Genomic DNA, 13,491 nt, shown 5'->3' on the forward strand with positions numbered 1-13,491 from the left:
CAAAAAAAAAAAAAAAAAAAAAAAAAAGATAATACGATAACAGAATGAAGACCAGTAAAAGTCTCTAAAACTGTCACACAAAAATGTAGTCCAGTTATTCTCAACTAGGGAGTATTTATTTAAATATTTAAGTATTTAAATTTATAAATTATAATTAATATTTAAAAATAATCTAACAAGCTAAAAACATACAATTAAGATGTAAACTGAACTTTTTTTTTTTTTTTTTTTTTTTTTAAAAAAAATAATCTAACTTCTAAATTGAAATGCTAAAAAAACACATCAAGTAAACTGAAATAAATTCCCCAAATAATTTTTTATTTTTTTGAAGAACATACAGTTCTGGAATTACAAAATACATTTAAATCATAACTACTCCCAGTTTCTGTTAATAAAAAAAAATTGAAAGCCAGCAGCTTTGTTTTATAATTACAGCAGATTTCCTTAAAGGCCAACTTACAAAAAAGTAATTTATAGGGATGCACGATATATCGGCCACCATATCGGTATCGGCCGATAAATGCTCATTTTTTCTGTTATCGGTATCGGCCTGATAAGAAAATTTGGCCGATATCTTAAAGCCGATAAATAATGCTAGTAATTTATAAAGTAAAGTGCGGCTCCTAGATATCCTTTTATCTCACTCCTGAGTAGAATGTTAACACTAAGTGCAAATGAGGCCTAGCGGAGATAAAATGTGCCACGATTCCTTAAGCAGGCTAGAGCCGGTTGCTTCAAAAGGAGTTCTTTATCAGTCTAATCACCTCTCAATTTTAGAGGGAGATGAACTAAATATGTATTACCAATAATAGTGTATTACCTCTTCTTTTGCAGAGCGGTGAAGTTCTTCTTGAAGGCAGCACTTATCTGGCTCAGTAGTTCCACTAGAGAGTGGCTGAGGAAGCTGGGGTTGGCTGGCTTGGGGTTGAAGGTATAAGTAGTGGACCTGCAATAATTATTTTCATGTTATGACCAATTGTAGAAAAGACTGGTATTACATTTCAGTACTATTTTGAGATTTGCTAAACATTACATTTAAGAGTGTTGTTAAATTATTACTGTTTAACTAAGTGGCATTAGACTTAACAGCAAAGGTCATCTAAGTGCAAAAATAGGGGAAAATAGAACAAACAATTACTTTTTTTTTTTTAATGCTGTTTAGGCTATCAGTTTACCTGTTATTATGCAAAAATAGCTGACAATGGAATGCCACACTAACCAGTCAGAATGAAGTATTCTAGAGAGCATTATAGACTGCAATAGCGCTCGTCCACTTTTTCAGCGATCATGGTTTCAAACTATTTTTCACAATCATTTTTCCCAAAAGGATTAAAAAAGTTCAAGAGTTATAAACAATGAACCAAACCAAACAGTTACAAGGTGAATCAACATTAGAAACATTGATTTGAACCAGGAAAGTATTTGAAAATTAGACAAAGGGTAGACAGGGTACTTGATGTTACTACGATTAATTGATGATCAAAAAATTATGCATAAATATAAATCTACTGATTTAAAGGATGTTACTTTAAATTTATTGCAAAAAAACAAAAGCTACAGCTAATGTAGTTTTCCATGAGGAATTCCACTGTTAAACATGATTATTATAATACTGCATTGAAACAACGCAGACTAATGGCTTCAACAAAAGCATAAACCATCCATTAACAACCTAGCTCTTTAAAGCTTTAGAATTTTTCATTAAAAATCAATTCCCTTGTGGACCAAATGAATGGCACCAGAAATGGTGCGCTCTATAACTGACCACAGAAAGCCAGCCTGAGAAATCAGAATCAAGTACTCTAGAGAGCAGTGCAATCACTTACTGATTGAGGTAGAATCCACGGGTGGAGGCAGTGATGCTGATGCATAAATATAAATCTACTGATTTAAAGGATGTTACTTTAAATTTATTGCAAAAAAACAAAAGCTACAGCTAATGTAGTTTTTCCATGAGGAATTCCACTGTTAAACATGATTATTATAATACTGCATTGAAACAACGCAGACTAATGGCTTCAACAAAAGCATAAACCATCCATTAACAACCTAGCTCTTTAAAGCTTTAGAATTTTTCATTAAAAATCAATTCCCTTGTGGACCAAATGAATGGCACCAGAAATGGTGCGCTCTATAACTGACCACAGAAAGCCAGCCTGAGAAATCAGAATCAAGTACTCTAGAGAGCAGTGCAATCACTTACTGATTGAGGTAGAATCCACGGGTGGAGGCAGTGATGCTGACGTGTCTGTCCTCAACAGTCACGATGTACAGATACATGAGGTCTCCGTGCATCTTCCTGTTGCCAGGTGGTGGGTTCCAGCCACTCATGGTCAAGACCTTCAGGCACTGCATTGGCTGCAGACAGAGGACAAGATGAAAGTAAACAAACATCTCAAAACAAAAGCAAGACATCATTAAAGAGTCAAAATCTGTAATCTGCTCTCACCTTCCAGTCTTTGTTCTGTGGCTGAAGGGGAACTAAAGGATGCTCTTTGCTGCCTGGCAGAATGTGTTCAGGCGGTGTGCAATCAATCTGCTCAAGTTCATTGCCCTTCTTTTTGCGTTTCCCAGTATCTGCGTAGGTAAGAACAAACAGGTCAATGAATACTAGCCGTCAACCTTCTAGAAACAACTTAAGACTCTCAATCTTGCTGTCACAGACCTCCAAGGTCTCCATCTGTGAAGACACTGAGGAACGAGAGGGAGTTGCAGTCCACTCCATTATAAGCGTCTGATGGATCTAGGCTCTTCAGCAGGTCTCTGATGTGACGGACGTGAATGCGAGCTTCACGTACTGTGTAGGGTTCTACAGGAAGAAAACAAAAACATTAAATACTCACTACCTTCAAATGAGACAATCAATTAATCGATTATTTGTTGACCTCAAAACTGTAAAATGCGCCTATTGCAGTGGCATATATTCATCGGCATGACAGGATGTGCAAATGCTACTCAAAGATATAAATTGTAAGTTTATATCTCACAACTGTGAGTTTTTTCTCAGAATTGCGAGATATAGAGCTCTTATCGACAATTAATCGATCATCGATTATTGGTTGACATCCCTACTTGAGATGGAAGGTGTTGAATTGTACCTTCGACCACTTTAAGAAGGGAGCCTTCCTGCAGGCCTTCAATGGACTTGAGCTCGGCAAAGTTGTCGAGTACATTGCCGTCGAGCTGCAAGGAGAAGCAGGTGCGGTGGCAGGTGTCCTCGCGGTCCATCAGAACTTGGTGGATCTCTTGCACCATCTCTTGTGGTGACACCTGAGTAGGAACCACAGATTTTTACAATATTTTGTTACAAACGTCTCTGTGTAATGAGAAGTCAGCGTAAGATAAAGACTCACCTGAAGGTCAAAGGGTTCCGTTCCTGGTGCTTGGATCTTCACAGTGAAGCCAGTGTCTTGAATTACAATCACTTCCTGTTCGTTAGCATCCTCTGCGTCGGCACTGCCGTCCTGCTTGGAGTCGGCCTCCTCAGCCTGATCATGACCGGCTATTCCATTCATCACTGCGCTGTCACCACGGTGCCCTGTGGGTAGAACAATTTTATTTTTTAAATTTGACATTAATTTGAAAGTACACTGTGATTAGTGATTTGAATCAGACTCACTTGGTCAGTTAATTACCCACAGCAGTTACTGAGCTCAAGAGTCATTTATGTCTGACTTTTAAAAAAGATTCCTGGTTCTGAAATGTTTAATTTTAGGAAGCCAATGGCTTCCTAGTAATTTTGTTTAACCCAAAGCACTGATTCATTGGTTTGTACAGTCAAAATTAAACATTCCAAAACAGTGTTGTTAGAGTTAACTAAACCTACATTTAAAATGTTCAGTAATTTAAAGCTGAAACAAAATATAAATATTAAATGAAAAACGTAAAAAAAACTAAAGACAAAAATTGGCAACTGAAATAAGTGACTGAATTACTAAAACTGAAACAAAAATAAATTAAAGCTAAACAGAAATATTAAAAACTACCAAAAACATAAAATAACTAAAACAAAATTAAATTAAAATAAAAAATGAAAATATAAAAATAAAAGCAAATTTTAGTAATAATAATACTATAATCAGCGGTAAATCTCCATCACGTGCGTGCTTTCACATTGAGCAGCATTAACTACACAGAGCCGTTGTTCACTGACGAGCTGCGCAAAACCACGTTCATAATCGCACGATTTTTTGCACAGCTCGTCAGTGAACAACGGCTCTGTGTAGTTAATGCTGCTCAATGTGAAAGCCCGCAGGTGATGGAGATTTACCGCTGATTACAGAACCGGCTTTCTGACAAGATGCGCCCGTTAAATATCGCATGCGATTTATTGTGCAGCCCTAAATAAAAGTTGTATTAGTTGATCATAATAATAATAATAATAATTTGTAACAGCCCTCTACTCACAATACAGACCTCACTAATCACTTAGCTTGTCGTTTAGCAAGTACTGCTTAGCCTGAAGGAGTTGCTTAAAGGCTAGTGGATTTTTACAACTAGGTCAGCCAACTAGCACAGCGGTCAGCTACTGAGGGCCTGTGACACTTCACACACTGTACACAATACAGCTCCCACAGCGCAAAGCCAAGCTGCCATGGAGATCTCCACAGCAACAGTTTAAGTCCTGGGTCTTGGGGGGCAATCATTCCCGACAAGCTCGCCGAATGAATGCTGCCGGACCAGTGCTGGTGCAATATCATCTGACTCAATTGTCTGAGGAGGTCCCGTCTGCCTTACTGATTGATTCACTTGCACAGATCTGCTGAGGCTGCATGTTTTGCTACACATTGAATTGAATAAAAAGACACAGACTTGAAATTCTTGCCAAGGCAGGCATGTTTTCAGATGCCACAGCTGTCTCGGCCGTAACTCTCAGCTAAAATACACTGTTTGCTTTAGAAAACTGCAGCATGTCCTTGGCTCTCCTCAATGGTCACGGCTATAGCAACAAGCAGCTGGTCTCACACTTCAGACACCGAGGACCACAGGGGAGGCAGATCAAACAGATTTCACAACAGAGGCTTCAAAAAACCCCAATCCCCATTTACAATCACTTAAAAACACGATTTAAGTATTATACACTTATGCCTAAGAGTAAATGACATGTAATGAGTAACCTCTTTTCACTGTGTAAAAGGAATGTGGAGGTTGAGCTTCCCTTCAGTAAGTTACAGCAGCCATCATACGTTTAAAGTGAAACTGACTGTGTTTCTTCAGACCTAACGGCACCATATGGTTATTTTATCTTGCTCTAAATTTAATGTTTACACAGATCTCCCCCAAATCCAATCCAAATCTAATCACAAGCATTAGGTCAGGTGGTGGAAGCCTATTGGTTAACTATAGGAGCTGTTACTTACTGCAGGGGAATTCTGTAAATGGTGTACTCAAGTATACACGCATTTTGACCACAAAAAAAAAACGTATCTGATATATTGTCACAGATTAATGTAAAAAGCATCACAATTTGAGGTTATTTACTAGTCATTTTATTTAATCTTATTTTTGATTCAGTGTTACTTCAGTATTATACAGATTCTATTATAGTTCTTATTAATATTTTGAATGATATATATTTAATTTTTAATATTTTGTTTTTAATTTAGATTTAAAAATTTTGTTGTGTCATTTTTTTAGTACATTAAACAAATGAAAGTTAAGTTAAATTAAAAGAAAAATGTCTTGGTTATGTTTTAGTTAAAGGGTGGTTGATTGCGATTTCCCTCTGCTTCTCAATCGGGCTCAAACTGATAAGCGATATTAACGACGCCTTTGTTTACAATACAACCGGAGCACATGCCGGTGAGGTGAGGGGCGGGACGTTTAGACGAGCACTATAGGTGGTTTAGCCAATCACAACACACTGGGCAAGCTAACCAATCAGAGCCCACTGCCTATTTCTGAGGGCAGGGCTTCATAAAAGCAGGAAATGATCAGCACGTTTCTCAGAGAAGGGAGAGAGTGGTGTGGAATAAAGGCAAATTATGTGAAAAATAATGCGTTTTTTTAAAAACGAAGCATTAACACATGTTAGACTGCACCCCATAAACACAATCAAGCCTAGAAAAAAAACAGTGAACCACCCCTTTAACTATTATAATCCTGATCAGAACAACAAAAATGAATAAACATCACTGAAAACTGGATTTGCACAGCCCTAAAACAGTGGATCTCAACCTTTTTGACTCCAAGCCTCCCACTGTCCACAATAATATTTAAGGCCCCAGACTCCACTTTTCCAGTTATGCATAATTGACAGGGTAAGGATTAAAAATAAGGATTTTTAAAGATGTTTTTATTCACAATTTCCACCTAATGAAATATTTTAGAGCTTGGCATAACTACAAAAAAAATATATGATGTTTTACCATTTCATTAATTTACATGACTTTTCCAGGTGCAGAAAGAAGAAGAATCACACTTTTAAAATAAAGCTACCTCATATATGTGTGTGTGTGTAATTTTTACTTCTTTTAAAATCATTTCAAGTCATCTTAAGTTCCCTATGCAAGTATACTGAGGCCCCCTTGTTTGATAACCACTTCTCAACAATTTCAAATAGTGGTCAGCCGATATTTGGCATTTTTCAAAAAAACGGCATTGGCCGACAAGTTTTCCTGTTTATGGCCGATGCGTTTGAGGCGGAACTTTTATTTTGACGGCGGGAGGGATTCTCCCTCTTGTTCGCCATCGTCGTAAACAGTTCTGTCTAATATGGATAGAAGTCTGTCTAATAATCAGATAGAACAATAGAAACAAAGGAATTAAAATGTATATAAAGTATTATATTATTAGTAATAGAAAGGCAAACATTGTAATACTTTCTCGTTTGCCGTCAGCATTCAGCAAATACGCATTTATATCATTTAAACAAATCTTTGAATGAATAATGAACATTTAATTTCACAAACCTTGCAGACTTAGTCGAATTCAGCTGTGAGATCTTGTGAAGTGTACATTTGTATCCTGCATGATCGCGTGTTCTCTGCATTACGGCCGGTCCGTGTGAATTGAAAGCTGACAGGAGGAGAGTTCAGCTTCACTGAAGACGCGCGATCGTAAACTCGTGATTTCAAATTATGCTGCGCTTTATGCATTTGCCCACTGTCATATTCATGTAATTTTGTATGTGTTTGTATTTGTGCTGTATGTAAAATGAGTGTTACCTTTATTTGAACAAATATGATTCCCAATGCACACAATTCCCGCACGATTCCCACAGTGCCCTGTTGGTTACAGTATTTAGGCTACTTCCTTTTTAATTATATTTTTATTAAATATTTATTTGTGAAAAATACTTTGTCATCTAAAGCATAAGTATGTTTATTTTACACATTTATTCTTTAATCCATTTTCAAATGATTTCAAATTTCTTGAATATTAATTAAAATAAATACAATTATATCGGCTTTATATCGGCCACCCTGCTTTCCAAGATATCGGTATCAGCTGTCAAAAAAAACACATTGGTCGAGCACTAATTTCAAACCAGCCATTCCATTGAATTGCATCACAACAATGGCTGGCTTTTAAATAGATCAAAGTGTGTATGATGTTTCTGCCTCGGCATTGCACAACCCAAAAGTCAATCCCCATGTCCTTCAGTCCTCCCTCAGCTGGGTGAAGTCCAGCTATACACCACATTTAGTGAATCTGAAGGCTGGAGGATCAGATGTAACCAGTTTACATTAGACTATACTGATATGCTAATCTCCCTATGACACTAAAGCAGAGCATGTTCTAAGACTTTACACCAACCTTTATCCAATAAAGGTGCAGTAGGAGATCTTGGAAAATGCTAACTTTAGCCTGATAGCACTGAAAGTGAACATCCCACCCTCCCTGCAATCGCCTTCCAAAGCCACGCATATACGCTCACAGACCAGAATACCAGAGACAACATTACTACAATAGGCTACATCAGCGGTTCCTAATTCCAGCCCATGTTCCGAAGTGAAGTAAACTTAAATGGATTTCCCCTGCTCAGGGAGTAGGGAGCAATGAACACTGTGTAGGGATCATATCGATCGGAACACAGTTCATGCACGTAGCTCACTTCTAACAAGCTGGTTACCTGAATCGGGTGCGTTAACTAAGCGAGACATGCAAAATATGCAGAGCAGGGGGCGCGAGGACTGGAATTGGGAACCACTGGGCTACATCATGTGTCATTCACTGGTGAGAAAACTTTAATAGTAGTACTACAATACCAGGAAGGAAGATCGGGTTGTTGATGTTTGTCTGCCATTCTCGCTCTGTCTGCACAGCGTGCGTGAACGCGCTGCGAACCTGGTGCGCAGAGGTATGCAGATACATACGTTGACAGGCAGGTAGGAAAGTGAATTAAAACGCTCAGACCGAGCGTTTTGATAGGACGAACATTTCTTGGTCCTACGCCTTCCACAGAATATATAAATACATTTGGACCACTTAACGTAATGATTGCTATCGGGATGTGAAGAGACTTTCAACCAGCATAAAAAATGTTTCTGAAGACAATCACCTATTGCACCTTTAATCCCATCGTAATCTATATAGTATGTGAACACAGTGTGAATTTAATACATTAACACTGTGGTTCTCAAAGTGTGGGGCGCGCCCCCCATCAGCAGAAAAAGAAAAGAAATAAGACAATAAACAGCCAAAGGACGTAACTTAGAATGGGAGATGGCTCTTTTTGTGAAAGGGAAGAGAAAAGCCATAGATGAAGTCGCACAGACCCAGGCAAGTGCTGGTCATTTAAAAGCTAAATGCAGAAAATATGATGAGGCATATCTTGCTCTTGGCTTCACTTGCTGTGTCTATACCGTACACTACAGTTGTTGCGTCACGCCGAAAGTCTACACTGGAAGCGACAAAGCGACCGTTGCAAATCATTTTCACTTTGTGTCAGTACGTCATAAATAGAACAAGACATCAGTTTAATGTCGGGGGTTTGTCATGTCGCGTCGCCAGATTTTTTTATAGGTTTAAAGGGGGGCGCGACCAAAAAAGTTTGAGAACCACTGCATTAACACATGCGGCACTGCAGCAGAAGTTCAGAACAGTTCAGAATAAAAATAAAACCCTAACGATTAATATGCAACCCTATGCAGGTAAATCATTCAGAGTGTTCAGGACAGAGATATTACACTATTACACTCCTAACAAGGCAAACTTGTCGTTTTCCCTACGATAAAGTGAATTTTATCAATGATAAAAAGGCAAGTGCAAAGTCCCATTGTGAAAACAATAATGCTTCAACACAATCTGAAAAACGAAGCAAACGTGGCCGTTAAACCTTTAGTCATGCACAACAAGGGACACCTGCCAAACTTTATCACAACTGTGATCATGGTGGCCTACATGAGACGCAAGCAAGATGTAAATGAGTGACATGATGTGTTGGGACAACAGCGCATGGTGTTGAACATTTGCCACTAGTAATACAAAAGCTGCAGGAAGTGATCCTTGTCATTTAAGCTGTGCAAAAAGGTACACAATTTTTTTACAGTCAGCCATGATTAAACAGAATCATGCAAAAAGACACTGTAAAAATGATAAAGAGTTGTAAATATAATAAAGATTACTGTAGTATATTTTACAAGAAAACACTACTTCAATTTTTCCACTATAAAAAAAAGTCACGTTTAATTTAATGTTACTTGCCGTTTCTTTGTTTGTAAACAACTGTTTGTACATTTACTAGCAATTTCTGTGTGAAAATTGTTTCTACACCAATTTCTTTTCAGTGTAGGACAGATAAAAACTAGTCAAATGTAGCTGATCATGTGATCTCAACATAGATGCCCTCATGCGAACCCAATTATTTTATTATATGTAAAATAACAGTCCTGTTATACTTAACAACAGTACTACTATAGTCGAGTACTATTCATATATGTGCAAAACGTTTTTGAATGAGAGCATCCTCAAAAGCAGCTGATAATGAAAAATTGGAATATGAAGCTGAACAAAGCTTGCAGATTGGCAATAAAAATTACAGTATAATTACTGTGCAAAACAAAAACGGTCTAACCAGCTTCCTAAATAGATTTATTAAACATTTATTACGTATATAATCATAATACAATTGCATACAAATCATGTCAAACGCACAAAGACATTTACTTTCACAGCTAATAAAGAGATCACATCAGGCACAATCAGACATCATCTCGAGCATCAAATCCAACATATTAAACACAGTCAAAGGCTGACCGAGAGTGACCCATTCCACAACTGTCTGGTGCCATAATGCCAGTCAGTCTCTTCCAAGGTCTCCTTAAATGTGACACGAACTGCAGCAGCTCTCCAACTGACAGTGCGCACAACACCCGGCTATGTGCTCTAAAACGGATCTAATGACAGCTTGTAGCTCGAAAATGATTCGCAAATTTCAGGATCACTCCTACGTGGTAGGCAAACGGTGTAATCCCAGCACTTACCAAACAGATCCCTCTATATTTAACTGGTAGCAATAACCTTCTTTCAGCATACATGCACCATGACTTTCCATGCGTGGCTACTTCCGCTTCCCGGTCGAGGAGCGCAACACTTTTCCTGAATGAAAACAAGAGGGGGGCCGATTGACAGGCGCGCGTTTAAACAAGCTATTAATTACTAATACGATATTTTTTTTTAAAGTAAATTAAGTAAACTCTTCAATATAATATGCTCTTTTGGTCATTTAAACTATTCAATCAAGAGTCACCTAAAGATCAGATCGTAGTAAACGCGCGCTCTCCCTCTCGCGCTCAATAGTTCCGTCCCACTGAAGGTGACCTTCAGTTCATTGGTGCTCATGCGCGCTGTTACAGAACATGTGCGTCAGGATCTCACACACAGCACGGCTACTGACAACTCTTTACACTGTTAATAATGAAAGTTACCCTGTAAATAACAAATAACACGTCCCGGTTGATCTCTAGCGTTCAAGTTTAAGAGCTTCAGCAGGTGGTTGTTGAATCATTTGTCCCAGATCTGCACTTATCGTTTAATTTGCTACAGCAGACATACTGTAAATCATTCTGTTGTCTTTTGTGCTGTATTGCAATTAACCTTTCTTTTATTCAAACAAAATATTGAAATTGATTGTAGTATTGTTTCATGTAATTGCAAATTAGGCTACAGTCCTAAATGACTGAAAAAGCTGAACTGGGACACATTCAATTACAATAAACACTTCTTAATTTGATTTTTGTCACTGCTGTGTGTGTATGCATGCAAAATAATAATACCTGAGTAAACAGACATCTGCTTACATTCTCCTTTGCTATAGTTTACCATCCTATTACCCTAAATTAGTATTAAAAATCACACAAAAACATTTGATAGAAATAGTTCAACCACAACAAGATCATTTAAATAATGTATCCAGTAATAATGAATGACTGAAAAAAATCTGAAAGAGAAGCCCAATCACACCACTGACACAGAATGGAACTTTTATTTCAATTTAAGCTTTATAACCTGCCTTCTTTTAGAAATTCATCTACTGAGAAATACCATGTGAATGAGTTTATCTACAGCCAAGCACCACGATAAGATCCAGATCAAGAAAGTACATTAGGCGAGGCATAAAAATGAATGGCCTGTACAAGGCTGTAAGCACGCTGAAGACACCTAACATTACTTCCCTTTCAGAAACATAATGGTGTTTATGGGTGTTAAGCAGACACCCCTGCAGCATTTTGCCTGTTTATGTCCTTTGAATCCTACTTCACTTTGACCTCTATCCAGTCAATCATACAACAGATCTCAACACTGATTTACTCTGAACTGCAATGGGCTTTTGTTAAAATACATCAGGGTCAGTAAGAGCCGAGTGACTTCTGCATGCTACAATGTTAAATGGCTGTAAAGCTCTCTTACCGCAGGCACATGGATCCGTCAAGGCTGTCTTGCTGGTGTCTTTGCTGTTTGCTATCTCGCCTTCCCGGGCAAGATGTACGGGGTTGCAGTTCGGAACTGATGCTGGGATGTCATCCGTCTTGCTAACCATGATTCGTTTCCCAGAAGACTTTTTTGGTGTCGGAGTTAAGCAACAGATGTCCGTTGCTGAGGGCTGTGATGCGGGTTTGTTGTATGGCCTTCTCCGTCAGACGGAATGGCTGCCTGGTTACATGCAAAGATATTACAAAAACAACTTTACTTGCAAAGGACAATTCTCAGCCAGGCTGTCACACGTGGTTTCTCCTCCTCTTGACCTGCTTGCCTTTGTATTTGTCCCACCCACCACCAAACACGCGGCTACGGCAGCCCGATAGCTCCATTTGGAGAAGCGCGTTTTACTGACTCGGTTCAACATTTAGTTTGTTCTTTATTTAACACAGTTTATTAAAATATGTTACGTGAACCAGATTTAAAATTCCTGGCTGTGCATAAAAGGATCTGCAACAGATAAAAGGATCTGCATAATACCTCAATAATAATGGGAGGTCCGACTCACTTCCGAAATTCGGTTCTTTCGAGCAATTCTTTTCAAAGATCCGGGTTAAAACGATTTAGTAATCATTTGACAAAATGTTACAAATAATTGTATATTTAAAAACTTCTAAATATTTAAAGGCAGGTCTATATATCCTTCAAGTAAACTGCATTTGTGGAAGCAGTAATTTGATTTTTATGTATTTTATTTATTTTTTTGAACCCGTATTGTATTTGGAATGTTGTTGGATGACAAAAAGCAGATTTATTTTATTAATTTAATGTAATGATTCTAGGTAAATTCTTTATAAATGTAAGTGTATGAAGACAAAATCTCTGTATGTTATTTGTAACTATTGTCCATCATTTCCAATTGAATATTAAACATGCCTGCAAATTTGCTAGAATGATAAGAGACTTTCATTTACTGGAAGATGAATGAAAAGACCCATCTTTGTTAATTTGTACATTTTCTCCCAAATATCTGCGTATTACATTTTTTAAGAGTTTTACTAATAAGGGTGTTTGTTGTCATTTTGGATATATATTGTCTTAAAAACGTTAATAAAACAGTATTTCTTAAAAAAGAAAAAAACTGTAGGTGTAGGATTTACTTGGAAAAAAATCACTCTGAAATTTCTAGTAAATTTCGCAAATGAATACAGAGGGAAAAAAGCAAGTAACAATTTGAGTTAAACATTTTGAAGTACAAAGACTAATAATATTTTCTTGTAAAACATCAATAATTGTTGTCTTATTTACAACTTTTCTTTTTTTATTACAGAAATTGAGTCATCAACATATTTCCAGTATGTTCTCTGCTGTTTGGTAATAAAACATGCTTTAAATGTACCTTTTGAGTATGGCTTTACATATCAGTGATTAGGATTTTATACCCCTGAAATATTGTATAGGACACATTTGGAGGGTTGAGGAAATCATTAACATTAGCAACAATATTTATTCTCTAAAGTCAATGATGTTGACATGTTGACTAACCATGAATAAGGACTGACACAGTGATTTAATAAACCCATTTAATCATATAATATAGAGTAAACAGTGGATGATTTATTTGCGACA

General features: G+C 37.4%; 1 protein-coding gene across 6 annotated transcripts in view; it reads right to left on the bottom strand.

Annotated features, from left to right (window-relative positions):
- Nucleotides 1-12,228, bottom strand: part of LOC107592619 (clustered mitochondria protein homolog) — a 29,059-nt gene extending 16,831 nt beyond the window's left edge. For 3 of the 6 annotated variants that reach the window (XR_001610004.1, XM_016282153.1, XM_016282151.1), the window contains exons 1-7: nt 11,854-12,228; nt 3,354-3,538; nt 3,099-3,270; nt 2,666-2,809; nt 2,450-2,577; nt 2,204-2,358; nt 821-946 (exon numbers count right to left, since the gene is read on the bottom strand). Coding sequence is in view for 5 of the 6 variants with exons in the window: in XM_016282153.1 (XP_016137639.1) it covers nt 821-946; nt 2,204-2,358; nt 2,450-2,577; nt 2,666-2,809; nt 3,099-3,270; nt 3,354-3,538; nt 11,854-11,983 (1,040 nt within the window). In the remaining variant the exon portion in view is untranslated. Of the gene's footprint in view, nt 1-820; nt 947-2,203; nt 2,359-2,449; nt 2,578-2,665; nt 2,810-3,098; nt 3,271-3,353; nt 3,539-10,427; nt 10,498-11,853 lie in introns of those variants that run through there. The other 3 variants (XM_016282152.1, XM_016282155.1, XM_016282154.1) reach the window with 3 other exon arrangements.
- Between the last annotated feature and the right edge of the window lie 1,263 nt (nt 12,229-13,491).

The sequence above is a fragment of the Sinocyclocheilus grahami genome, unplaced genomic scaffold (assembly GCF_001515645.1).
Source record: "Sinocyclocheilus grahami isolate Dianchi unplaced genomic scaffold, SAMN03320097.WGS_v1.1 scaffold155.1, whole genome shotgun sequence".
Lineage (NCBI taxonomy): Eukaryota > Metazoa > Chordata > Actinopteri > Cypriniformes > Cyprinidae > Sinocyclocheilus > Sinocyclocheilus grahami.